Here is a 27,856-nt window from a genome sequence, read left to right on the forward strand (position 1 = left end):
AACTGCTTCATTCACCTACATTTCATGGGTCAGCAAAATAAGCAATTGTTCCATACTCCAGTTCCTACACTCTTCTCTGTGATCAACCATCCATCCTTTCTTATTCCTTTTGTCACCAGACAGAGGAAACTTAGGCATAAACCTCAATATATCCAGGTCTCTCCATCTCCAGGGTCACCATCCCAATCTTAGCCACTGTCATCCCTTGCATTGCTATCGTCTCCTGACTGGTTTTCCAGCTTCCACTCCTGAAGTTCTTCAAACCACCCGTCACTCAGCAAATCACAACATTTTTATCCTTAACGGCTTCCAAAGCACTTAGAAGGGAAGCCAAACTCTTCCCCGTGGCCTACGAGACTCTCTGGCCTCTCTCTCTCACTCCACCTCTATACATGCTGTTTCTTCCACACTGACCTCCATGCTGAGCTCTTTTTATCTTAGGAGCTCTCGCTGTGTCTCAAATGCTCTGCCCCTGTTGTTTAGATTAGCTGATTCCTGTCCCTCAAATATGGGCTTAAATATCACTTCCTCAGACAGGTCTTCCCTGACCAACTAATAATCCATCTGTGGGCTCACAAAGCCTCCTTGAGATCTGGAATGAGGGCTGTGCCTCTAGCAATCAACTACTGTCTAAGAGAGAAAAACTGAAAGAAAAAAAACAAAACTCACCCCTGGTACTCCACAGAATAGTCGATTACTTCTCCAGGTACAGTCACTGGGCTCCACATCAAGAGATGCTTCATGTTGGTTGATTGTACAGAGAGGTTCTGAGGGGCAGGCAGAATGGCGACTCCATCTGGGATCAAAGCAGATAGGCAGGCTGACAGGTGGGCTTATATTGAGGAAATGCCACAGCTTTAAATTAGTTCCTAATGAAAGTCTTCATATACTTATGAAGAAGAAACACCTCTAATTTCATCATACGTGTATCGATGCTAAATTTTTTCTCTTTATTATAATGATAGAAAGTTATAATTTTCTATTATAATGATGAAATGTTTTATTATTATATAATTTAGTGAAATATTATTAATAATTTTAATAATAATAGTGGTTAATATTATTAAGCACTTGCCATATTCTAGCTACACCATGTATTAGATTGTTACATGATTATCTCACTTAATCCTCATGACCATACTGGGAGGTAAGTTTCTCTATTGTACAAATGGCAAACCTGAGGTATGTTGTTTACAATTCTTACATCAAATCAACCCAGACGCAGGCCTTGACGCTGCCACTTATGATGTGACCTTAAGCAAGTTGCAAAACCCGAGCCTCCCATCCCTATGTGATAAACCTGTGCAGGCTCCTGCTACCTTCTCATCACCTCCCTCTCCTGCTACTGCCATCTAAATTGTACTGCTTCATGTCCCCCAACAAGACCAAATGGTGCATCAGCTGCCAGCTGGGAGGCGGAGAAGGTCCAGTCTAGAAAGGCACCAAACCAGCTTGGACACTCTGCCCCAGGCAGACTGCAGGCCCCTGAGACAGCCTGGGACACAGGCATCTGTTCATACAGGCGTATGTGGTATGCCCAGAGTATGTATACAGTTGGTATACAGTTTGCACAAGGAATGAAAAAGGCCTGGGAAGCTGAACCTATACTCATAAGGACTTTGGGCATGCCCAGGTCTCAACCTTGTGTACAACCTAGGGTGCAATGTGGACCCCTGCAATGATCCTTCTCTTCCCAGTTTCAAATGTTCTCCTTTTAAAGCCCAACACCTGCCACTCTTTGCTGTTACAATCTCACTGATAACATCTGAGGGCACAGTGGGAAGGGGGAGGGAGGTCTTCGCTCAGAACTTTTTCTCTATGCCTGTCTCCAGATTGGCACCTGTTGTTCGTTATCAAGCCCTGTGACCACAAGAGGATAGGGGCTGTAGGGGACACCCCACCTGGTTCCCTCGCTTCTTCTCTAATATAGGACCTTAGTGATGCACCTCCATCCCACTCTCAGCATCTGTGGCCCTGCCCTGTGAGGAAACACCTGGGGTACCCACAAGAGGGGCTTCCTGTCCTTCCCACCCCTAACCTTGCAATCACCCAAGGGATGAAAAGAGAAGAGCCAGCTGCAGTAGGCTGGCATGGTAGGGCCAGGCATCGTCCTCTTTAACGTCCTTCCTTAGGCAAAGCATACAAAACATTTCTCTAGTCAGCTATGTGGGGAATATAAAACTATAATTCATAATGTAATAGCTCTGAAAATGAAATCTCCAGGCCCATGGAGATTTCTACTAAATACTTTTTAAATTAACACCAATTTTACACAACCTCTTCTAAAAAAATAGAAGAGGAAAGAACACTTTCCAACTTATTTTATAAGGCCAGTATTACCCTAATACCCAAATTTGACAAAGGTAGTAGTATATATTTTAAAAAACAAAAAAACCCAAAATACTAGAGACCAATATATCTCATGCACTTAAATGAAAAAATTATCAATAAAATATTAGCAATCCAAATCCAATAATTCAGAAAAAGGATTCTACACCATGACCAAGTGAAATTTATTCCAGGTATGCAAATGTGGTTCAACATTTGAAAATCAGTTAATATAATCTACCGTATCAACATGCTAAAGAAGAAAAATCATACGATCACATTAATTGACACATAAAAAGCATTTATATAATTTGACAGCCATTTATGATTTTCAAAAAAATTCTCTTCAAATTAAGAACAGCAGGGAGTTATCTCAACTTGAGAAAAGACCATTTACAAAAAATCTACAGCTAACATCTCACTTAATGTTGAAAGGTTGAATGCTTTCCACCTTAAAATTGGGAATAAAGAAAGAACTTCCACTGTCAGCACTTTTTATCAACATATGACGGGAAGGTCTAGCAACTACAATAACGCAAACAAAACAAGTAAAAGCGTACAAATTGGAATGGAAGTAATAAAACTCCCCCATTTGCAGATGACAAGATATGGCTATGTAGAAAATTCCACAGAATCTATAAAGTAAAACCCCTAAAACTAATAAGTGAGTTCGGCAAGTTCATAGGATATAAGATAAACATAAAAAATTAATTGTATTTCTATATACTAGCAATGAACATTTAAACATTAAAAATAAAAATACAGTTGTCCTTTGGTATGTGTGGGGGATTGATTTCAGGACCCACTCAGGTACCATACTCTTCAGATGCTCAAGTCCCTTATATAAAACAGTGTATCATTGGCATATAGCCTATGTACATCCTCCTGTAAATTTTAAATCATGTCTAGATTACTTACAATACCTAATATAATGTAAATGTATATAAATAGTTGTTTTAATGTATTGTTTAGGAAATAATGGCAAGAAAAATAAGCTTGTACATGCATGTTCAATAGAGACACAATCATGATAGGCCTAAATAAATACTACACATCAGCAATAATGTTAACGATTTTTTTCAAATATTTTTAATCCATGGTTAGTTGAATCCACAGATGCAGAACCAGTGAATACAGAAGGCTGACTGTGCTATTTACAACCACTTGAAAAAGAAGAAAAGAAGAAAAGAAGGAAGGAAGGAAGGAAGGAAGGAAGGAAGGAAGGAAGGAAGGAAGGAAGGAAGGAAGATACTTAGGTATAAATCTAGCAAAATATATTTAGAATTTCTATGGGGGAAACTCCACAATGCTGGTGAAAGATATCAAAGAAGATCTAAAAAAAAAAAAGGAGAGACATACCATATTCATGAATTGGAAGATTTAACATAGTTAACATAGCAATTCTCCCCAAATTGATATACAGACTTAACACAATTTCTATCAAAAGTTCAGCAAGGTTTTTTTGTAGATGTCAGCACCGAGCTGATCGAGAAGGAAAGGTTTCAGTGGTAAGATGTCCAGTTGGAAGAATGCACAAGGGGCCAACATGAGAATGAAAAGGCAGGTACCGACTTATTGCGGGGAGCACGCTTCTGTTGCGGGGAGTGCAATTCTATTGTGGGGAGCGCTCTTCTGCTTCTGCTCTTCTTCTGCTCTCCTTCTTGTGCTCCCCTTCTGCTCCACCGGGGACCACATTGCTCCACATATATCAGAATACAATAGTGGCATTCAGCCACACATGCGTGATACAATAAGCTGAATTATGTTTACATATTTTAGGTGCAGGTGCCCTATTACACTAATGTAACATTCTAAATCCAGGGTCCTATTCCTAGCCACGAGCCTAGATCACAGCCGGACCTGGGACACACAGTAGACGTAGACAAAATTTTTCTAAAATTTTTAGGAAAAGGCAAAGGAACTAGAATAACTAAAATAATTTTTAAAAAGCATAGAGTGGAGGTAATCAAACTACCCAATTTTAAGACTTAGAATAATTAAGATTGTATAGTATTCACAAAGTAATAGACACATAGATCGATGAAACAGAATACAGATCTCAGAAAAAGAACCATACAAATACACTCAACCTATTCTTGGTAAATGTACAAAAGCAATTCAGTGAAGGTAGAATAGCCTTTTCAACAAGTAATACTAGATCAACTGGATATATGCAGGCAAAAAAAAAATGAACCCAAACTTAATCTCACACCTTATGTAAAAATTAACTCAAAAGGGATCATAGACTTAATGTAAAATTCTAAAACTTTTAGGAAAAAACATAGGAGAAAATCTTCAGGATTAGGCAGGGAGTCTTCAGACTTGACGTTAAAAGCAAGATCTATAAAAGGAATATTTTATAATTGGGCATTGTCAAAATTAAAATCTTTTGCTCTGCAAAAGACCCTATTAAGTAGATGAGAAGACAAACTACAGAATGGGAGAAAATATTTGCAAAGTATATAGCTCACAAAAAATTCATATCTAGAATACATAAAGAACTCTCAAAACCCAACAGTAGAAAAGCAAACAATCCAATTTAAAAACGGGCAAAAAACATTCAGAAGTATTTTACCAAAGAGCACATGCAGATTGCAAATAAACACATGAGAAGATGTTCAACATCATTAGTAAATTAAATGTGATAGCACTACACAGGTATCGGAATGACTGAAATTTTTAAAAGTGACGAAAGTGAGGATGCAGAGAAAGTGAATCACTCATACATTGCTGGTGGGAATGTAAAATGGTACAGCCTCTCTGGAAAATAGACAGTTTCTTATAAAATTAAATATGTAATTACTATTTGACTCAGCAATTTTACTCTTGGGCATTTATCCCAAAGAAATGAAAACTTATATCACCCAAGATCTTCGCACAAATCTCCATAGCCAAACTGGAATCAGACCAGATATCCTTCGACGGGTGAATGGTTAAACAAACTTTGGTTCATCCATCCATGGAACACCACTCAGCAATAAAAGGGACAAACTATTGATACACAAAACAATTTGGATGAATCTCCAGGGAACTATGCTGAGTGAAAAAAAAAAAAAAAAAGGCAATCCCTGAAAATTACCTACTGTATGATATTTATAAAACATTTTAGAAATGACAATATTTTAGAAATGGAGAACAGATTATTGGTTGTCAAGGATTAGAAGAAGTGAGGAAATGAAGAAGGAGAGAGGTAGGTGTGGTAATAAAACAGGAAGTATTGTTGTGATGTTGGAACTGCTCAGTGTCTTGACTGTAAGTGGTGAACACACAAACCTATACACACATGTGTATATGTGCACACACACAAATGAGTACAAGTAAAACTGAGGAAATCTGAATAAAATAGATGGATTGTATCAATAATGTCAATATCCTGAATGTGGAACTGTACGACTGGCTAAGTACTGTTGGGAGAAACTGGGCTCTGTGTATTTCTTATAACTGCACGTGAATATAGAATTACCTCAAAAAATTTGTAATTAAAAAATACAACCATAACGCCATCACACCTTAAAAAAACAGCATGACTTCTGATTATCAAAGATTGATCGGATACCATTTAAAAGATCATAATAGGATAAACTCAAGCAAGATAAACATACAGAGAAAAAATGTGAAGTTCTACAATTAGGTCCAGTTTGGGAAGGCAGACCTGATGATTAGGGCTTTAAGCAATACACTATGAAGCTGAATTAATGTAGAGAGGGGGCAAGGGAACTAAAATGTTCAATCAAGCCACATTCAGAGACTGCAATATGCTGATCAGCCCTGCAGCCAGACCATGAAGAAACCTGCAGCACAAAGGAAGATTTCTGCTGGAATTGCTAACAAACAACCCATTTCCCAACACTGTGAAGGGAAAACAGAAAAAATAGAGTCTTTAAAATAGAGTCTTTAGTGCTCAGCACAAAATAAAATCATTCATTCCTTATGGCTAAAACCATGGGGAACCTATGGATCAGAGGCTGGAAATTGCCAGCAGGCCTTTCACTCTACATGTCCTTACCTTTTCATGCTACATACTCTGATCCTTCCTCACTGTATGTCCATACCAAAGGAAAATGGGTAAACAAAGTCCTTAAACTGTAAGTCACAGGAACTAAAGAACGATATATAAACTGAATTCCCCGAACACTCCAGGATGCCTCTCAGTGCCTTTATTCTCTCTCTCACTGTTCTCATCTCTTTTTGTTGTCTTAGTCCCTCTGCGTCTCTCTTAGGCGCCCTCACTCTGCCTCTGAGAGGAGGCCATGCTCTAAGTGTTACCCCTTCTCTAATAGACTTTCCTTTGACTCTAATTCTGGCATGTGTTTGAATGCTTTCTTACACTCTGCCAAGAACGCTCTTCTTTCTCAGTGCAGGGCTTGCGACCACCCCCCCCCCCCCCCACACCCGGCTCAGGGGAATTTGCCCTGTCCTGCATCAGAATTACTGAGTATGTTTTTCTTCATGAGGGGGCACACAGGCAGGAAAATAGCAAGGGATGTCCCAAACTTTCTGATGGTTCCATTATGTTAATGCAATAATTTGCATGTGTGACCCTTTTCTCCTACCTGTGAAGTTCCAAATCTAACTCCATTATGGGCAAAATACTCAATCTCATCCCTTTACTAAAATGAAAACCGCTGCTTCTTTCTGAGCCCTTCTGGTGACATATTCAATATTATTATGCTATTTGTATAGTATATTCCAAATTTCATTGTTTTGCCCATATTTAAGTACCTTGACATAACTCACTGATAACCTTACCCCCAAAGTTCACCATAAAATATCTCACTTTTATTTTCATTTTTGCATCGCTCTAGTATATCGATAACCTTTGGAAACAAATGACATCATTCCATTTATAGCATTGTTTTTAGTTGTCCAATTGCTGAAAATGTCAAATCCTAGAAAACATAGCTGGCTGCAAGCTTCACTTTTTTTTTCCTAAATGAGAAAATGGTTAATAGGGTTATGTAGAAAGTGTCATGACATTGCATCAGAAGCAGCGCATTTCATGTTAGGACACCAAATAGAAAATGACTGTACAAGCTGGGAACTATATTTCAGCTCAGATTCCAAGCTGAAAGTGACTACTTAAAAAAGTTTTAAAATCTCCTTCGATTGTTAGAGAAGGCTGATTGTGGTCTTGAAAACACAACTAAGGCAGAAAAAGAAAACTTTGTTATCCACACAGTACTCTCATTAACAAGAAATGTCGTCAGTCAGCCAGGAACATGATGAAGTCAAGTCTCTAAAGAAACCAGTTAATACTCTACCAAATGTAAATATCGAATGAAAAAAAAAAAACCCCAAAAAACAAATAATATACTCAAGGGAAAGCAAAGAGTAAGCTTGACATGTAGACAGGAAAGACATATTGTTCACAGTGAGGAGAGTATTTGTACTCTCCTGGAAGAATTATTTCCTCAGCCACACAGGATGAAGGTTCTCATCAGAGCTAGAGAGCGATACAAGAATCCCCTGTACAATATTTCTGCTCCTTGTGTATAATTATGCTTTTGTTACTGCAGACTTGTGTTATTTTCATTCCAGCAGGTATCAAGACCCACTGGATGGAGCCTCTTTGGTGATGTTTCCAGTAGAGACTTAAGCTGTGTGACTGTGACCTAGCTATTAAGATTCTGGTGCTCAGTTTGGACAAAATTAGCTAAGCAACATCTTTTACACAGAGCTGCATTCACAACACCATCTCTCCTCTCTCTCTCTCTCTCTCTCTCTCTCTCTCTCTTTCTCCCTCTTAGTTTTCTATTGCTCTTGTAACAAATTACTACAGATTTAACTTCTTAAAATAACACAGATTTATTATCTTATAATTCTATAGTTCAGAAGTCTGACACTGGTCTCACTGGGCTAAAATCAAGGTATCGATAGGGCTGTATTCCTTCTGGGGGCTCTAGGGAAGAATCTGTTTCCTTACTTACCATTCTCAGCTTCTACTGGCCACCTGCATTCCTTCCTTGTTCATGACCCTTCCACCATCTTCAAAGTCAACAATAACTGGTTGAGTCCTTTTCATGCTTCAAATTTCTTCTGCCTCCTATCTCTCCTATCTCTCACTGCATCCAGGAAAGGTTCTCAGCTTTTAAGGACTCATGCGATTAGACTGGGCACACCCGGATAATCCAGGATAACCTCCCAATCTCAAGGTCCCATAACATTAATCACAGTTTTAAAATCTCTTTTTCCATGGAAGGTAACATATTCACGAGTTCCAGGGATTAGAGTATGCACACCTTTGGGGGACCATTATTCTGCCCACCACATGGGGCTTGCACTGCAGGGAATGTTGGCTCTATGAACTGACATTATGCCCTAAAATTTCTACCTCCGATACATAAATTATTTCAAGAGAATTTCCTCGTGTATGATCACAAGAAGAAAAAAGCAAGGTTGACCTAGGTCTTGGCTGCAAGCAGGCTGCTGGCATTACTCACTGCCTAAGTACCTAGTGCCCACACCCAGCTTCAAAAGCAAATTCATGCTTCAGAAAAGTGATAGATTACTTCATGGTTTTAAAGTACAGGTTTTAGGATCAGCAGCACCACATTCCCCAGTTTATTAGAAATGCAGACTCTCAGGCTGCACCCTACACCCTGTTGAACCAGAATCTGCATTTTAACAAGATTCCTTAGGTAATTCATATGCATATTAAAACTTGAGAAGCACTTTTCTAAAGACTACAATCGTGGTTCTCATCATCCTTGGCTGTTCATTAGAATCACTGCGGAAGTTGATTGCTGTTGTTAAATTTTATTTTAAACTAAGTCTCAGACTTACTGAAGAGTTGCAAAATTAGTACAGAGAGCTCCCATATGAAACCAAGGCTCCTCATGATTTGGATTTGATTTGTGACTATAGCTTTAGAAATTATTATTTTTTTCCTCTCTCTCTCTCTCTACATACCTCATAGACCTAGCCTTTCTTCCTGATAATCATTAACCCCTGAGGCAGCAGAAGACAATAGCCTGGACCTGACTAGTGATCACAAGATCCAGACCTCTGGCAGGCTAAAGACAACATCTTGACCTACACGATGTTACAGCTCCTGAGCCCTAAAGTGGAACGACTCCCCAGCTACTTTTCCCTGGAACCAAACACAAAGACACTTCAGCAAACCTCAGAGCTGTCCTTAAGACCTGAAGAAATGATTTATTGCCCTTACCTCACCGCCAATCAACCAGTTCCTAACATAACCCTGAACCCCTAACCCACGGTGTCTTATGATTTTGCCCTATATAATCTGTAACTTACATGCCACTGGGGAGCCGGGTCCTTTAGAGCATGAGCTTGCCCATACTCCAGACTGGCCAATCCTATAATACTAAATTATTTCCTTTCTCCATTACAAATCCCTGCTTCTTCATTTCTCTCCACCAGTGCGTGCAGGCAAACAGACCACATATTGGGGTTCGATAGCACATACACCCTTCACTCAGCCTTCCATATGTATATAACCATAGTACAATTATGAAAATTAAGATATTAACATTGGCACGATATCATAATTTAGCTTCAGTTTATTTGAATTTTGCCAATTTTCCCCCCAATGTTCTTTTTTTTGTCTTTCCAAGAATCAATCCAGGATTCTACATTTAGTTGCCACATCTCGTTAGTCTCCTCCAGTCTGTTCTCAGTCTTTGTCTTTTATGACCTTGACATTTTTGAAGAGTACTTACTGGTCAGTTGTTTTGTAGAATATTCCTCAGGTTGGGTTTGTCTGACGTTTTTGCATGAGTTGACTGAAGTTATACATTTTGGGCATGTACTCTCAGGGAGCGCAAGATGTTAATATGTCTTATGACTGGCAATGTTAACCTTCATCACTTGGTTAAGGCAGTGTCTCCACTGCGAAGTTAGCATTTTCCGCTATATAGTTAATAAATCACTTAGGGAACATACTTTAACAATACGCAAATATTCTGTTTCTTCTCAAACTTTTATCCATTGCTTTTATCTATTGGTGGGTATTATTTGCAACAATTATTTCTGTGCTATTCTAATATCGATTATCTATTTATTAATTGAAAATCTGTAAGAAAAAGCTATTCCTTCTCTACCATTTATTTATTGAATTATTCATTTATATCAGCATGGACTCATGGAAATTTATTTTAGTCTGTTGTTATTTACTTTGTTACTCAAACTGTTCCAGCTTTGGCTCTTTCAGACTGGCTCCTATGTCCTTTTGACTTACCTCATAAGTTTATAGACTTAATGGACTTTATTTCTGGAATAATTCTATGCTTACAGAAAAAAACACTGTAGACAGTAAGCACAAAGAATTCCTTTATACCTTTCACCCAGTCTCCCCTAATTCTAACATCGTATATAGCCATGACATATTTGTCAAAACTAAGAAATCAACATTGGTACATTACTCCCAACTTTATTTGGTTTTTGCTAATTTTTCCACTAATGTCTTTTTTCCATTCCAGGATCCAATCCAGGATACGCGTTGCATTTCGAGCTCCATCCTTTCTTAAGCACTTTCTTATATGCTCCCGCTTTGTCATATATTTTCTCTGTCCAGTCCTAGAATAAACCATGTCTCTAAGAAGCTCCACCGAGAGATTTTTGAAAAACCTAATACTCAGGCAGCACCCTGGATTAATTAAGTCCAAATCTCTGTGAAATCCTGGCATTTAGAGTTTTAAAAGCTCTTCAGGTGATTCCAATGTGCATTTGAGACTGAGAACCATTGAGCTAGACATTACTTTTCCTGGCCAAGAAAAATTAAAACTGAACGGTAAATCTCCAAATGCCAGAGACTTAAGTATATTCCCCAGCAAGCTCTTGAGTTCCCTGAAGACAAGGGACTTGGTTTTGATCATCTACAACGAGCACCTAGCCCAGAATCTGGCACATAGGAGGTGCTCAGAAAGGCAGAATGAATGAAAACTAAACAAGTGAAACAAGTCTTGGCTCTCTTAGTAAAATTAACCTTGGCCTGACTTCTTTTTTCCTAATCCATATCCATCCCAAATTAGACTATGAGCTACTTTGAGGTTTATGCTGAACACCTCAAGATTTCCTAAAATTTCAAGTGAGGGATAAAGGAAGCAGCAAGGCTGCCCACCACAAAGCCCTTGGGCAAACTCTCAAGCAGAAATCCCCTCCCCAGAATAATAGGCTATGCTGGCTTCCCCTCTCTGGGTCTTCTGTCAACTGCCCTTATTTGGGTCTTCTTCTGCCACCTTTACTTCCAACAACCCTTATGGCAAATGCATCAAAACAAGGAGCACCATCTTCTTTATTCCCTTTACTTTCCTCTCCTCCCTTTTCTGCCCTACTTCAATGTCTCAGCTTCTTCTGCAGAGAAGTACAAAGGGCACAGGCTCTGGAGCCAGCCAAACTTAGGTCAAATCTGAATTCTCCCATTTACTGGATGTAATAACTGAAACTCTCCCAAGTCTCTGTTTTGTAGTGCGTAAAATGGGGGTAATAGCGCCTACCTTGAAGGATTGATGTGAAAAGTCAAGAAAACATTTTTGCTCACCTACAAGCACAGCTTGTGCTCAGAAATGACAGTTGCAATCATCATTGTTTTATTATTGTTATTGTTGTTGTTGTTGTTGTTGTTGGTGTTGGTGGTGGTGGTGGTAGTAGTAGTAGTAGTAGTAGTAGTAGTAGTAGTAGTGGGGATCAGTTTCCTGAATCATTTGGAAGGGATAGGGCAAGGCAAATTAATTCTATAAAAGAGAGTAAGAACTCTACCCATCTGTCCAGAGATCTGGAGTAACTAATGGAATTTCATTTAGAATTTGCAGAATTCATCTATACAATCCAGAAGAAATAGTTTAAACTGCACAAAGGCAATCTCAGCTAAAGCCCAATTATCTGCTGACACCACCATCTGTTTACAAAACCAACCAGTATTACAGTATTACTAATATGATAAGTAACATGGGGGTGTACACTGACATCTGCAAGTACTTTTGTTTGCAGCATCTCATTTAACCTCTGCCAACCTCGAGGTGGCTATTTTGACCATTTCACAGGTGAGAAAACTGAAGCTATATGTTATAGTAACTGAGCTAGCAAGTAATAAAAGAGTCAAAGCACACACACAAGTCTTTCTGGCTCTGACATTCCTGTGGTTTCTACAACTGTTTTTTTGTTCTGTATAAGTTCATAGCTGTCAAAAGAACACACCCACTTCCACGTCTGTTAGAAACAGAAGTTTTTAGGAAAAGGCTTGAAAAACTGGACTGCCTCATTAAAGAAAACGTCAAAATGAAAAATGCTGGCCTTTCCCCTTCTAATTTGGCCTCCTCATCTGCTCCCTTTGGCTTAGTGGAAAAATGTTTCCCTGGAAACTTGTTTGCCCCACCAGCTAATCAATCAGTCTATTACTAACTATCCAATCAGCCAAGATGCTTAGCCTATGCTGGGGGCTCTGAGGACACCAGGAAAAATGCCCGGGCCCTGCCCTCAGACCAATGCAGAAAACAGAACCCACCAAAGCAGTGTACATGGGGTCAAGGGTCAAAGAAGAAAGAAGCCTGGGAAGGGACTGCAGGAGGAGGGAGCCACCAGGAATGATGATGGGAGGATAGACTTGGGATGGGGAAAGAAACTGGAGACGGTGCTTCTGGTGGGAAATCATAACAATAAAGGCCAGAAGGAGGAAATTAGAGTATAATATGCCAACTGTGAAGACAGCAGCCACCTGTCGTCCATAGCTGTTTTCAAAGAGTAGTGAGAAATAGGGTCAGGGCCTGACTAAACAAGCAGCAGATTTGAACACCACGTGCTGAGCAATTGGAAGCTGTGAAGGTTTTAAAACTAGGAACACCACAGATTTGATGTTTAAACCAGTTCTAAACATTTGCCAATTGCCTTAGCACTGATTTGTTGCCTGATTTAAACTAACTAGAATAATTAGTTCTTAGTGTTAAAAAAAAAAAATACAAATAAAAAAGACAAAGTACTCAAGGCTCCCACTGACACCACAAAGTGCCCAATACCTTGGAGTATTAAAATTAGAAATTTCTATTAAATATGACTTGACATGATGAAACATCAAAGGCAATACAGAACAACAATTTTGGAACAATAAAGCATGTAGATACAAGCATCCAAAAGTGAAGCAGAGAAAATTATGTAACCTTACTGGCAGAGAAAATGCCCCAAATCAAATTATTTTTAAATACTATGGAGTACCCGACTGCTATCTTTTCGGCAGTGACCAAGAGAGAACCAATTTTAATAAATCTTGTACCCAATATTAAGGTTGAAAATTGCCATTTTATTCATTTTAAGAATCTTTATTTTACTTTATTTCTTTTCCTTACAGTTAACAACTCCCAGGCACATTTAAAAAGACTAAGTAACCATGTCGCACCTTTTAAAATCAGACAATGAGATACATGGCAAAATGCATAGTGCTCTGCTAACCTTTAGATGATTTGTTTTGCTGCTTTATCTTTCTAAATTGTTCTGTGGACAGTAGGAGAAATATTTCCAAACAGAATACAGGCTTTTCTTTTCTTTTTTCTTTTCTTTTCTTTTCTTTTCTTTTGGATGTAGGGGTAAAGGTTTAGGAAGTGACAAACATTTTTTAAAACAGGCATAAGATATTCTATGAATATATTGAAATGACCCCAAACCCTGGGAAAGTATTTTTCGCCTTTTTAACCTGCATTCAAGTCCCAGACTATTGGCTGTATTCTAATTCATACTTACCTACGAGCAAACATGGAATCAAGGTGTAGAAAAACCACATAAGACTTGTCAAGATTTCTTCTAGTACCATCACGAGAGTCCGTGTTTGGCAGACTCAACTTGACCTGGAACATCGTTTCCTTACACAATGAAACATTCTGTCCATTCCAGTCATCTTTGCTTCAGAAGGCAGATGTTGGAGCTGAGTCGCTGTGAAGCCTGACTTGCTCCGGAAAGAGGAGCCGGGCCCAGACAGCTCAGAAGGGGCGGGGCGTGCAGCACCCTCCTTTCTGCCCAAACCCAGATATTGCATCAGGGGGTGTGGCCTAGGAGAGTTCCAGAGAAAATGTAACTTGGCTTAGCTTGAGAATCTGCCTGGGGGACCATAGGCTCTCTCCTGGGAAAGGGGACCCCGGTCGTCTCTAGAAAACCCATTGGCAGGGAGCAGGCAGGATTACCTTAGCCTCTCATCAAATAGCTGTGTTTTTCCATGTCTCCACCTTGCAAGTGCTTTTAAGCTGGACACTGATTAGCTCTTTTTACATACCACTTCAGAAAAAAAGTAAATGTTTTAAAAAAATGTTTTAATACCTTTTAAAAAGTCAGGAGGTAAGTTAACATATAGTTTAATATTCACTTACATTTGCAAAAAGAAAACCTGGAAGGAGATACAGAAACTAATGTTTGGTTACCTTGGGGCAGAGGGAGTGGGAATTGAGAAGATGGAGGAGAAAAATGGGAATGAGACTCTTTGCAGTACCTTTTTTATTCTTTGTTTTGGGGTTTAAAAAAAATTTTTTTTTATTGTGGTAAAATACACATAACAGAAAATTTACCATCTTAACCATTTTTAAGTATACAGCTCAGTGGTATTAAATACATTCACATTTTTGTGCAACCATCACCATCATCTGACCACGTAACTCTTCATCTTGTAAAACTGAAACTCCATGCCCATTAAACAATAACTCCCCATTCTCCCCTCCCCCCTGCCCCTGGCAACCACCATTATACTTTCTGTTGCTATGAACTTGACTATTCTAAATACCTCATGTCAGTGGAATTATATATAGTATTTGTTTTTCTGTGACTGGCTTATTTTCACTTAGCATAATGTCCTCAGGTTTCAATCATGTTTAATCGTTCTGCACATTGCAGAATTTCCTTCCTTTTTAAGGCTAAATAATATTGCATTGATGTGTATACCACATTTTGCTCATCCATTCATTCATCAAGAAACACTTGGGTTGCTTCCACGTTTTAGGTGTTGTGAATAATGCTGCTATGAACATGAATATATAAATATCTCTTTGAGATACTGCTTTCAATTCCCTTGGGTGCTGTATATCTTTTTATATTGTTTAACGAATTGTGAATATATTCTTGAAAAATTAAAAATGGTTTTAAAAATTGGAAGGAAAACCTTATGAAAGAGTTTGGTCCCTTAAAATGCGAGCCTTTTAAACACTAAATACTCTATACGTGCAAATGCATTATTGAAAAAACATATATTTTAGAGTACACTAGATTTTGGTTCTGGTTTAAAACTTATTTGCAATGTAACCTTGATAAAGTTAATCACTTATTTATTCATTCAATATTCACTGAGCCTACTATGTGCTAGATCCTGGAGATTCAACAGTTCCCAACCTCAACCAAGAACTTCCCAGCTAGTGGAGGAGATGGACATGGGAATAAATCATTACTGAAAAGAAAGTGACAGAAATATTGACAAGGGAATAAGAGAGCATTGAGGAGAAACACCTAATGCAGCCTGGGGGATCAGAGAAGGCTTCCTGGAGGCGGTGACTTCAGGGCTGAGTACTAAAGGCCGGAAAAAATTAGCCAGGCATGGTGTGTTTAGGAAACCACAAGAAATTGGGTGCAACTGGAGAGCAAGGTTGCAGTGGCAAGAAATGAGGTCCAAAGGCAGTTAGAAATAGGATTACATAGAATCTTGAATGCCTAATTGAACAGCTTAGAGTTTACTCTGAGAGGAAAGGAGGGGTTAAAAACTCAAAATCTAATCATGTCATTCCCTGTAGTTGAGCTTTAAAAAGTTTATGACTAGGATGTAGAAAACAGTACAAGGGTCCAAACTGAAGGGAGGAGGGTCAGGAGGGAGCTTTGTCAGTCTGCTAGGTGAGAGAAGTACGTTTTCCCATGTTTGTAGAGAGAAGTGACGAAGTGACTAACTCCAAAAGATGGAGGTAGAATTGACAGCTTTTAGATATTGAGTGGATTGGGAGGGTGGAGGGGGCGGAGGCAAACATGACTTTCAGGTTCTAGATTTGAGTAATTGGGTGGATTGGATGGCAGCACCTCAACGGAAATAATGCAAAACAGGAGGGTGGGGTGGGGTAGGGTCAGGATGGGCAGAGTTGATGGTGGTACAGAAAAAGGTTGCATATGTTTAGCTTGATACACTTGAATTTAGGATACTTATACAGGGAGGTCTCCAGTATGTAAAAGCTTTGTCTTAAGTTTATGGGTATCAAAAGTATGGCATCATCTTCCCTAGGTTAGGATTTCAGTGGTAGCTGAGACCAGGAAATGAGTGAATACATTCAAAGAGAGCATGGAGATTAAAGATATGTGGACATGCTCCTGGAGAAGATCCACATTTAAGAACCAGCATAAGAAAAAAGAAATAGGGAGATAAAGAAGGAGGAAATAGGTTAGAGAGGTGGTTCTGGAACAAATTGTGATCCTGGAAATGATGAAAGACGGAGTGGTCATCAGCAGGAGTGCAGAACAGTGAGTCACTGAGTTATCAATGAAAAATGACCCCTGGGTTTAGCGCCTGGAAGATCATTTGTAATCTCAGTAAGAGGAGTTTGAATGAAGAACTTGAATCAGAAGCCAGAGAGTACATGGATGAGGAGTACATTGGAAAAGTGGTGCACTTTGATGTGAAGGGGAGCTCCAAGAGCCTCACTTTTTCATTTATAAAGTAGATATGATGATGCCTTGATTAATAGTAATGGGAATTAAAGATTGCGGACAAAACATCAGTACAGTGTCAGGAACACACAGTAACCCTTCACAAATGCTATATTAACCATTTGTTATGTTAATAATATTAACAATAAGTACATTAGGGACAATTTGCTCTGACTGGCTGGCCCTTTGTGGGCTCCCCATCGTTTAGTTTGGCCCCTGGATCAGCAAAAAAAAACAAAAACAAAAAACAAAAAAGACTTCCAGTAAGAGTTACCTAGTAGTAGTTAAAAGCATGGGCTCTGGAGCCACTGTCTGGGTTGGCATCCAGGCTCAACAACTTACTAATTGTGTTTTTTTAGGCAAGTCATTTAAACAATCTGTGTTAGTGTCTTCATCTATAAATTGGAGACATTAATTCATGGGATTGTTGTGGACTAAATGAGATGGTACACTTAGAATAGTATCTGGCAAAGTAAGTGTACAGAAAATGTTAGCTGTGTATCTCTTTATTACACTATAATCCAGAATACTTGGTGCATGTTCTCGATTTCAGCCATGTGAGTCAGTGGCCACGTCTGTGCCTTGACCTCTGGTCACAAGCTCCTTATAGTCTCTCACTGTTCCCCTGCTGTCTGATCCTGGCTCCCCTTGCCTCTGGGTCTGGACACACCCCAACTTAGTATAACTGACCTCAACATCTGTCCCCATTCTTACCTTTGTTCTCCCAGGCCTGGCTTCCTCATTCTTCTCTTCTAAATGCACTTCTGCCCACAGTTTTCAACTTGTTAAAAGCTAACAATAAAAGCCAATGTATATTGGGTATCTACTGTGTGCTAGGAATTGTCCTAAAGGTTTTCCATAATTATATACATTTTCATATATTATACAACAGACTTGTGATGTAATATTTGATTCCTAACTTTTCAGATGAGGACACGACTCAAAGAAAGTGATTTATTGTATATTACAGAGCTAGTCACGGATGGAGACAGGAATTCCAACCAAGGTCTGCCTAACTCCAAGTTCTTTTCACTCACCTTACTGCCTCCCAATTAGCACCAAAGGAGAACTCAGTGTGTCCGAGTGGCACAGAGTGAGTGAGTGATCCAAAAAATTAGAAAAAGCTTTAGCGACTAGACAGATCTCAATATGGAGCTCCAAGAATGTACTCATTTAGATTTGGGTAGGAGATATGCATTTAGAATTTCAACTGGGAGAATAACATAAGCAAGGCCCAGGGATGGAAAAGTTGAGGGGAATACTGAGGAGGAAAAGGAAAAGGAGAGGTTAAGTAAACAGAAAGAACAAGATTCATTCAGTTATGTTGTGGGGGAGAAAGGAGTGTTCACCAAGCCCTGGGGTCTTGATAAGTCTACCTGGGCTTGGGTCCCTGTCAAGACCCTCCTGCTTTGTACTGCCCGGCTGACAAGGCAATACTGCCTATCAATCCTTCACAAGCAAGGAGAGTCTCTGTCCTGGGCTCCGCACACCTCAAGGGGCACTGAAGGGTAATGCTACCTGGCTACCATCACAGCTTTTGCATGACAGTCCCTCTCATGTCTGGTTTATGAATCAAAGAATTCAGACACCAACCTCCGCATAGGCCATGCCACTAGGTGAAGACTTCTGGAGGGCTATGCCTCACCTGCTAGTGTGTATACCTTTGCCTGGAATCTCCAACTCTGATACTGTTCTCTCTTCTGGCTTTGAGGTATTTCTCTTTCTGTACCTTCTCATCACCTGGTTGTGATCCACAGTTGTCTGTACAACATGTTGGCAACAAACTATCCTCTAATCTATTGCCTGCACTACTCAGGTTAATTTCCCCTGCCTTCCAGAGCTGACAGATCATCTCTTTGTCTGATTAACGAATTTAGATCATCTCTTTGTCTGATTAACGAATTCTGAAAAACAAATATACTTCCTATCATTAAGTAGTCTAGAAATAGCAATTTTTTTCCTATTACACTATTTGCTGCTTAAACATTTTATATTTATTTGTGTAAGGAAAAGTAAGATGATTTTTATGGAAAGGTAAAGAGGCAGTGGGGAGGGATAAGTTTGATGGCCAAAAAGAACCCTCTGAGCCTCATATGGCTGGGACTAGAATGAAGCAAGGAAAGCACAAGGGCACAAAATTTGAAGCGCTCTTAAGAGTTGTGTGATTGCAGGACAGGTCCTGGTGCTGCTCTAGCACATACTATGTGATCAATGGAGCATGTAATATGCTCAAAGGTCAACTTTATCGGAGGCCTCTTTTGATCATTTTACATAAATTAACACTCTCACTCTCCAAACTCCTCAACCTGCACTATTTTTTCTTCAGAGCACTTCCCCATTAGGCATTACATCACTAGAAATATGTTTAATAACATCTTTTGGACAACTTTGTTTGTTTTCTTCACTATCATATTAGGTTAGAACGGTCTGGCACCTGGAGCAATAGAATACTTGAGGTGAGTTGGTTAGATGATGGATGATGGACAAATATGCCTAAAAGCTATTTAAATACAATCATGCACACAGTTCAAAAACGATTTTTTCATCTTGACATCAAGTGATTATTAGCGTATGCCCTAATGAAATCAACATTTAACATCTTTTATCTATAATCTAGAATACATCAAACGAGTAAATGTGTTTGGCATTATTTGCTCCTAGAAAAGACATTCAAGGATTACTAATTTCTTCCATAGGGGCTCAAAAGTATCAGTTTAATGACCATTCCTGTGTTTAGCCTAAAATTGACACTTCAGTCTTATTCAGGAATCCACTTGTCTGCATAATTTCCCAAAGGCTATCTGCAAATTTTATACATGGTCTATGATATAAATTCTCTGAGCCTAAAGATTTATTTAGGCAACTAAACACTTTAACTACCTTAGTTGTCTATTTTCAATTGTTTGTTTTCCTGTTTGAAAGTCATTGTCATTCCATGAGGTACAATAAAACATAGCAAGAGAATATCGAGTACTGTGTATTTTTGTCTTCTGTAGTTATAACTACAAATAAAATTTGAAACATTATTCTAAAATACTGAGACTAGCTTTCCCATGAGCTTTAAAGGTAATTTGAGTGAAAACATTTAAAAATCAGGCAGTCCAGCAGGTTAAAAACTGTTAAGCCATTATAGGCATCTGACCAATTGTGAAATCTGAGATAATGAAAGTGCTCAAGCTGGCATATTCTCAAAAACCCACTTTGGTTTAAAACATTTACCTCTGTGAACATGGCCAATTATATAACTGAAAAACTTCTCTTCAAAACTTTACCATGCACAATTTAGGTGCTACTCATTAAACAAAAAGTCTCAACATACTGTGTATTTCAGATCAAAAGAACACATTGCTAGAAACTAGAAAAATACTTTTTGGCTCCTCGGTCCCCTGGTTTAGGTCATGTAACAGCAAGAAATTAGGGCGTGTCTTATGCATAGTAAGCTTGTTCTGTAAGTGTTGAGTCATATAAACTTGCTAAACCAATAGAAGCAGCTTATCAGAAGAGAGTTTCCTATCTTGCCTTGCAATAGAATCAAATAATAGGTTTCCTCAGAAGCAGTAATGTGGCATTTTTTAGAGTCCACTGGATGCTGTTCAGAACATAAAATTAGGATGTCATCTATCCCCTTATCAAATGTCTTTTAAGGCAAAAGTGACTACAGTTGTGAAGTCATTTGGAAACAGTTAAAAGATCTACATAAACACAAAGGACCACCTTCTATTTTAGTAAAATTTTAAAGCACTAAAGTTAAAGCATGCCGTAATGCCACATCCCTAATTTATTGATTTGGACATTGCATTTGAAGTGTTTCTGATAAATGAGTTTCCAGATTCCAAACTGAAAACTCTCCATGTTACAGGTAAAATAGGGAGCAACAGAAACTGCATTTGGAGATGTGAACTAGGAGGATAAGGTTTAGGAAAGCTTTTTTTCACACTGAATTTAATTATACCATGCGTACTAGTAAATATAAGAGGACCGTCCACACTGAGTTCTATATGATCGTCACCTGTGAGAATTCATCTCCAGTGTTGTCAGCTTCTCATTTTTTAGGGGAAACCAGAACTCTGAATTTTACATGAAATCTCCCAATTTTTAAACATTAACAATTACTTTCTTTAAGCACTGCATGGACAGAACTACTTGGCTGTACCCTGAACAAGGGCACCTTGCCAAGATAGCCGGGAGGGGGAGGCTGCAAATGGTGGTGGTAAAATTCAGACTTCTCAAGGAGCTGAGCTTGAAGCTGGGTGGGGGTGGGGGCAGAGAGGTGCCTTTCCCTTATTCTCACAAAGGTACCTGACAGACACAATGGCCCTGCTTCTTTGCAATCTCTGGATTAGATAGAATTAGAGCATGAAAGCTGGAGATAATTTATGTGCCATATATCTTTAACAATGACCTTATTCTGACAACCCAAGCAGCTCATTTGCTAGGTCTATTTATTCTTCCAGCAATGGCAATGGATTGCGCTTAGTTTTCTTGTTTAGTGATATATCTGTGACACACTGTCTTTAATAGTGCCAGGTACCTGTGTTACTGTGTATAGTGAAAGATGTTTTATATATATATATTCAGCTGAACCCTAAAGATTTATGACCAAATAACAAATACAGCTACAATAACTTTTATTATGAAAATTTTTTAAAAAAGTTCTGGAAAACCTCCTTCTGAGATTTTATAGAAGTTATTTGTAGAAGTGGGCTGGGCACAGTTAGATGTGTTATGTGTATTTAAATAATTCATGCTTATAAAAACAGCCATTGGTCTAAGGATTGGTTTAAGACTTTTAAAAAATTGATAAAATGTTGAAGTACAGAATTAAGTAGTTCCCAGTGAGGTTTTCATCACATAATAAGAAGAGCATACAGTATATATTATTGACACACATGGGCTATCTGGAAACTCTCTAGTTATTATAAATCTAATAACAAAGAAATCTAATGGCACAGAAATATGCATTCTACTTCCAGTGCTAGTCCAATCCTAGCCACTTTCTCAACATCAGCTCAGTGGGGTTTGCTATATGTAAATAGTCCATGTTTGTTATACAAAGTATTAATTTCTCCTTAAAAAAAAAACACCCCATCTTTTTAAAAAGATTGGAGAGAAAAACCAAAGAGATGGAGAAAAGAAACTATCATCAAATGTTTAAACTTAAATAAAAAGATGTTTACTACCTAGACATTTTACAACCACTTTAAAACTTTTCTTCAATTTATATTCAAATGATTTTACAGTAAAAAAAATAAGCGTACAAGACTTTCATTTCCATTAAATTTATCTCCTAATAATCATCTTAATAAACAAAGGGGAATTGAACTGAGAAAGACAGTGGAATATAAACTTAAAGGCTTTAAAAGCAGATGTGACAAAGATGAAAAATTGTATATCAATGTCTTAATTGTATTTGCTGACTCCTATAGCTTAGTGCAAGAAGCCAGGGCTGCCACCCAGTGGCAACGTCTTTTAAAATGATTTTAAGATTTAAAAAATAAAGAATATATATTTTAAATAAAACCTCATGAATTAGATGACTTCAATTTTATCATCAGTAAATCTGGTGTATTAAATGTCTGTTTATAACATTAAGGATAGAAACATTCATTTGCGTAGGCTGCATTGTGAAAATTTTAGAAGATATTTATGACTTCTTACTGTTTACTAAGTTTTAGTAAATATTTTCAATTAAAATACAAAAGGTTACTTTGCTTAAATTTGTATCTCCAGAATTTATAACGGGGGGCGGGGAGGGGGGGGGAGGTGGCGGGAAAGCTATGACTATAAAATACAACTGGTTTTCTTCTGTGACCTACAGAAGTAGGTTTGATATTCTATAGTAGCCTCTCGTCCATATACCCAAACTTCTGCTTGGTAAACAAAAACATAATAGAAGCACCTACAAAAATATATGATTTAAAAAATACTTTCTCTAACCATGAACACATCTTACCTTTTCCTTAGGTATACATCAATTTTAGTGTCCCAGTCAAGAAAACTCAAAGCTGAAAGGAGGAAATGAAAATAGTAGAAATACTATGCCCAATAATTACTGATATTTAAAGATGGGGTAGAGGGGAAACCAAGTATCTCAATGCCTCCAATTTCCCCAAAATTTGGCCATAGCTTTTTTCACATTGGCACAGATAAAATATCCTAATACATAATGCTTTGGTAAAATAACACTAGAAAAAAAATAATTCTACAGCATCCATTGAAAAGCTAAATATTCCAAACTGTTCTGTCCTCTTGAATAAACAGATGAGAGAGAAGCACCAAAAATTCTTAGAAATTTGGAGATTTTTGTTTCCAAAAGTTGTAAATTAAAATTGTACAAGATATATTTTCTAACCTATGTCTCATTTGTTTTGCTTTACAGTGAAGACAATGGCAGACACAACATACTTGATATTTACAATGGCTTGTGGCAGATACAATTTAATTTCTAATTTTCCATTTATTATTGCTATTTAGTCACAGAAAAGATTAACACTCTCCAAGGAATTTATTTTAGCATATGCCATATATTGATATAATTTTATATGAAGAGAAACCATTGAGGAAGTGACTAATATGGTGCCCTTACAAGGAAATAAAGCAAAGGCAATGAAGAAATTCTTCCATATAAAGATTTTTCTTTCAAAATATAAACCTTAATATTAGAAGCAAAGAGAAAAACAGCAAAGGAAACAATAAAACAGAAGACTAAGGATAAGGAATTGCTCTATGCAGATGTTTTGCATATGTAGTATATAGGTATGGAATGAGTTATAATAAAAATACTTATGTATTATAGTCAATTCTCATATAGAGTTAGAAACAGCAATATCCAATCTAGCATGACTGGACTGACATTTTCTCAGTCCTCAATTACATGATGAATTAGAGCTGTGCAGCAGTCACTTCTGGTCAGCAGTATCATGATAAATGCTTGATAAGATATAATTTTTCTCCTTGTTCACTTGTAAAAATTGGTGCTTTTTTGTAATGTTCTACAAGTTCTTCCATGGTGCTGAATTTACGCTGCCCAATGCAGTAGACAGTCTCTTTTAGTTGGACTTTAAAATGCTTGTTTTTCCCTTGTGCTTTTAGTGATACTGAGAAATCATTTGGCTAAAAGAGAAAGAACATTCAGGGTAAACATTTTGAAAGACATTAACATTTTCATATTAAATAACAGCTTAAATGTGAGCACTTATTAAATACTTGGCACTACTATGCCAAATTATTTACACAGATTATCTCCTTTATGTCTGAAAATAAACCCATTTCACAGATGAGAAAATCAAGGCTGAGAGAAGCTAAGTTGTTCAAGATCAACTATCTAGGTCACAAAAGAGCCAGGATTCAAATCCAAGCAGTCATACTCCGAAGTCCCTTAATTAGTGTGTTCTACCTAACACCCACAGCAAGTCCTTTAGTATAACATGGGAAGAAGCTATCTTCTGTCCAGTCATACTACTGGAAAAATACATGAGAAAATCCAAGATATCCATTGATTTTAAATTAAGTAGCTAACAGTAGTTGTCATTACAGAGTAGCTGATAATCTACTGAATTCTCAAATATAAAGGACAAAAAAATGAGAACTAATATCAACTTATGAGGTCATCAACTCATATGCCTACAAGGGGCTAAAAAAAACAAAACAAAAAAAAAACAAAAGTAAACAAGTGACCGGGTGGACATACAGAGGGAACTACGGTGCCGCTCTTCACTATCATCAACCACCTACGCTTCCCAAGGGGCTATGTTTAGGCCCTCGTCTTTGCCTTGTAGTCATACTGGCTCAATGATGACAGGTCTTCCTATTTTAAAAAGAGAATCTAATATCTGAATCTTTATATCTCCCAATATTTAAATACTGATAATAAATTCAAATGTTTAAAAAACATTGTGCAGATTAAATGAAATATGTCTAAGATCTTTACTTTAAAAATTCTACTGCTAGAAATAATGGTATATTTTGGCTACTATCTATACTCACTTACTTATAAGAAAATACACAGTATTCTGCAATTAAGCTACTTCCTCAATCAGGCTTTTTTAAACCTAACTCTTGAGTAATCTGTACCAACCCAAAAGCCTCTTTTTGTACAATTACTGCCAGAGTTTCAAACAGTGGGCTTCTTCAAAACATCCCATACTTATAGTTACTTTACCACCTACTCCAAGGTCATTCCCTAACCCCTCTGCCAACTGCTTGTCATGGAAAGCATAGCCAGGTCAGGCATGTAAAAGAAAACAAATCCAACCACTCTTCCTATCACCAACCATCTGCTCTTCCTGAGGGGTTATACAGAAGCCTGATTTCCTGAACTTCACATTGGCAGTTCAATAAATCTCAATCTCTTTCCTCTCTCTTTTCCTTCCTCCCTCAACGCGCGCGTGCACACACACACACACACACACACACACACACCCTTATACTCGCACCACCTAATATAATCTTGACTTTTTTTCAACCCTTTGTACAATCTCACATTCACTTTTGTATGTATAACTAGATACATACAAAGCCAATACTTATCATGATTTGAAAATGGAAACAATATTCTTCCTTTATCAAGGAAAAATAAAGGCTGTTTTTTAAGGGAAATGAATATCATCAAATATACAGTACCCAAAAGAGCCCATATAACTATTTCCTTATTCAATTTTTATGTTATAGTTTTATTGTTTTACGAGTATTAGAATAAAATTTATCTTTTATTGCAAATGCATTTTAAATACTGTTAAAAAAAGTTTTTCGAGGTATATAAGAAAAGAATTTCAACTTCTAAACAACCAATTCATGAAGAAACTTAAATACCAATTTTTTAAATTTAGAGATTTCCTTCATTTATAAGAACGACAGTGCATCCAAAATACAATTTAAGAAATGTTTTCCCAGTTTAGTCTACTGCATTGTTTTACTCTCAATGAAGAAGCCAGCGTTAAATTTTCTCTGTTTTTCAGTTTAACATAACAGAAAATATTTCAGAAATGCAAAACCAACAGAACTAGACAAGGCCAAATAATCTGGTGTAGTATCCCCACTAGGGCTATATTTTATTCAAAATAAATACAGTTGGAAAGTGCATTGCCTTTAGCTTCAGAACATTTATGCTTATGTCCCAACATACTAAATGGTTAATTTTAGGAAAGTCTCTCAAATTATCTATTTATTTTTTTAATACCCAGAGCTCTATTTCCATTTACCTTCGAAAGCCAACTTACCGAAGACTCACTATCACGAATGAGGAAATCACCTTCGTGCCCTCTTTCATTTAATGCCATTTCTGCTTGATGCCTGGTGACTTTCCCATAATACCAAGGATTGCCAGCAAACTTTCCAGTGAGTGAAGGCCTAATGTAATCACACTGTGGAGGTGATGGTTCCAAACCTGAGGTTAAGGGATTATTCTGCATAATGGTAACATAGTTTTTTGGCACCAGACCAACCATTCCATTGATCTTCCTGCATTTCCACCATTCGGGGTCATTTTCAGGTTTTTCAATAACATCCATTACATCTCCTTTCTCAAAATTAAGTTCTTCATCATTGGACGAGCTGAATGGGTAAAGAGCCTGTACCACATGCAACACTTGCCCAGTATTTAGGTTATTGACGACTGCTGCTAATTTCTCTGACAGAGAACCCATATGGTCACCCAAAGGACTGTCACCTTCCTCAGTTACATAGTTTGAAGGGAACCATCCGACTTGTCCATTGTAGCTACCCCGCCACCACCCATCACTGCATTTCTCCATGACGATCACCTTCGTCCCTTTTATCAATGATAATTCGTCCTCTCTCTCTGCCATGTAGTTAAATTTCACAAATGCAGGCATGTTGAGGTCATAGAGACGTTCTCCTGGATCAACAAAGCTTTCATCAGCCGGAGATGCAGAATCTGGCACACTAGGTTTTCTTTTCACTTTACCAATTCCTGTTTAAATAAAAGGGGTAATGAGAAGAGAATACAAAATGATAACCAAAAAACCCCCAACTTATTCACTATGCAAAAAAGATCTTCAAAACTCTGTAGTTTTTTTTAACACTTTAAACATAGATAATAATTTTTTTTTTTTACATCTCCATGGCTTATTTATTTTATAACTGAAAATTTTTATCTTTAAACCACCCCCTTCACAAATTCTTTTCAAAATCAAACACTTAACTACAATTATATGACAGTTTACCTTCTTCATCTTTTTAGTCAAAGGCACTGAAATAACTGCGTAACATAATTATAAAGTTGTCCTAAATTAATTTTCTCTTAAATGTAAATACAGACTTCTCTCATAGCTACAATATACGTACATAAAGGCTCTACCAAACCTATATTCTTTTGTCTTAATTTTTTAGCCTAAATTCTACAATTAGCTGTATAGAAATAAAACAATAACTTAAATTACAACTTGATAACTTAAATTCCAAGGATCTCACACAGTAGATGCTTAATATATATTTGCTGAAAGAAATGAGAAAATTACCAAACGGTATTGTCATCACAAACGTATACTACATCAATGAGCCTTTTCACCACTGCTCATTTCTTTCTTTCTTTTCTTCCCCCCACTGCCGCTCATTTCTTAGCACGAGACTTTGTGTTCTACTTTTATAGCGAAAACTGAGGCGTTCCTCGGTAAAACTTCTCAAATACCTTCTCACTCTCAAAATGCTCATTACCTCACTCTTTTTCTCCACCCAACTCTCTAAACACTGATCCTTCAGGGTTTTTTAAAAAATATTTTTTATGTTTGAACTATAGTTGGCATACAATATTGTATTAGGTTCAGGTGTACGACATAGTGATTAGACATTTACATAACTTACAAAGTGATTGTTCCAATAAATCTAATACCTATCTGACACCATAAAGCTATTACTGTATTACTATGTTCCTTATACTACAGTTTACATCTCCATG

At 37.6% G+C, this 27,856-nt stretch overlaps 2 protein-coding genes across 3 annotated transcripts in view; both read right to left on the bottom strand.

Moving 5' to 3' along the window:
* The window catches only part of IL20RB (interleukin 20 receptor subunit beta), a 33,306-nt gene extending 18,459 nt beyond the window's left edge, over positions 1-14,847 (bottom strand). Inside the window, exons 1-2 of the mRNA XM_016151161.2 lie at positions 14,020-14,847; positions 670-796 (exon numbers count right to left, since the gene is read on the bottom strand). Of these exons, the coding sequence (XP_016006647.2) occupies positions 670-796; positions 14,020-14,089 (197 nt within the window). The 5' untranslated portion in view covers positions 14,090-14,847. The remainder of the gene's footprint in view (positions 1-669; positions 797-14,019) is intronic.
* A 6,869-nt stretch (positions 14,848-21,716) lies between these two features.
* NCK1 (NCK adaptor protein 1) overlaps positions 21,717-27,856 on the bottom strand; it is a 75,008-nt gene continuing 68,868 nt past the window's right edge. For both annotated transcript variants that reach the window (XM_016151156.2, XM_016151160.2), the window contains 2 exons: positions 26,160-26,872; positions 21,717-24,054 (listed from right to left, as the gene is read on the bottom strand). In XM_016151156.2, the coding sequence (XP_016006642.1) occupies positions 23,860-24,054; positions 26,160-26,872 (908 nt within the window). In that variant the 3' untranslated portion in view covers positions 21,717-23,859. The remainder of the gene's footprint in view (positions 24,055-26,159; positions 26,873-27,856) is intronic.

This window comes from Rousettus aegyptiacus, unplaced genomic scaffold (assembly GCF_014176215.1).
Source record: "Rousettus aegyptiacus isolate mRouAeg1 unplaced genomic scaffold, mRouAeg1.p scaffold_m13_p_4, whole genome shotgun sequence".
Classification (NCBI taxonomy): domain Eukaryota; kingdom Metazoa; phylum Chordata; class Mammalia; order Chiroptera; family Pteropodidae; genus Rousettus; species Rousettus aegyptiacus.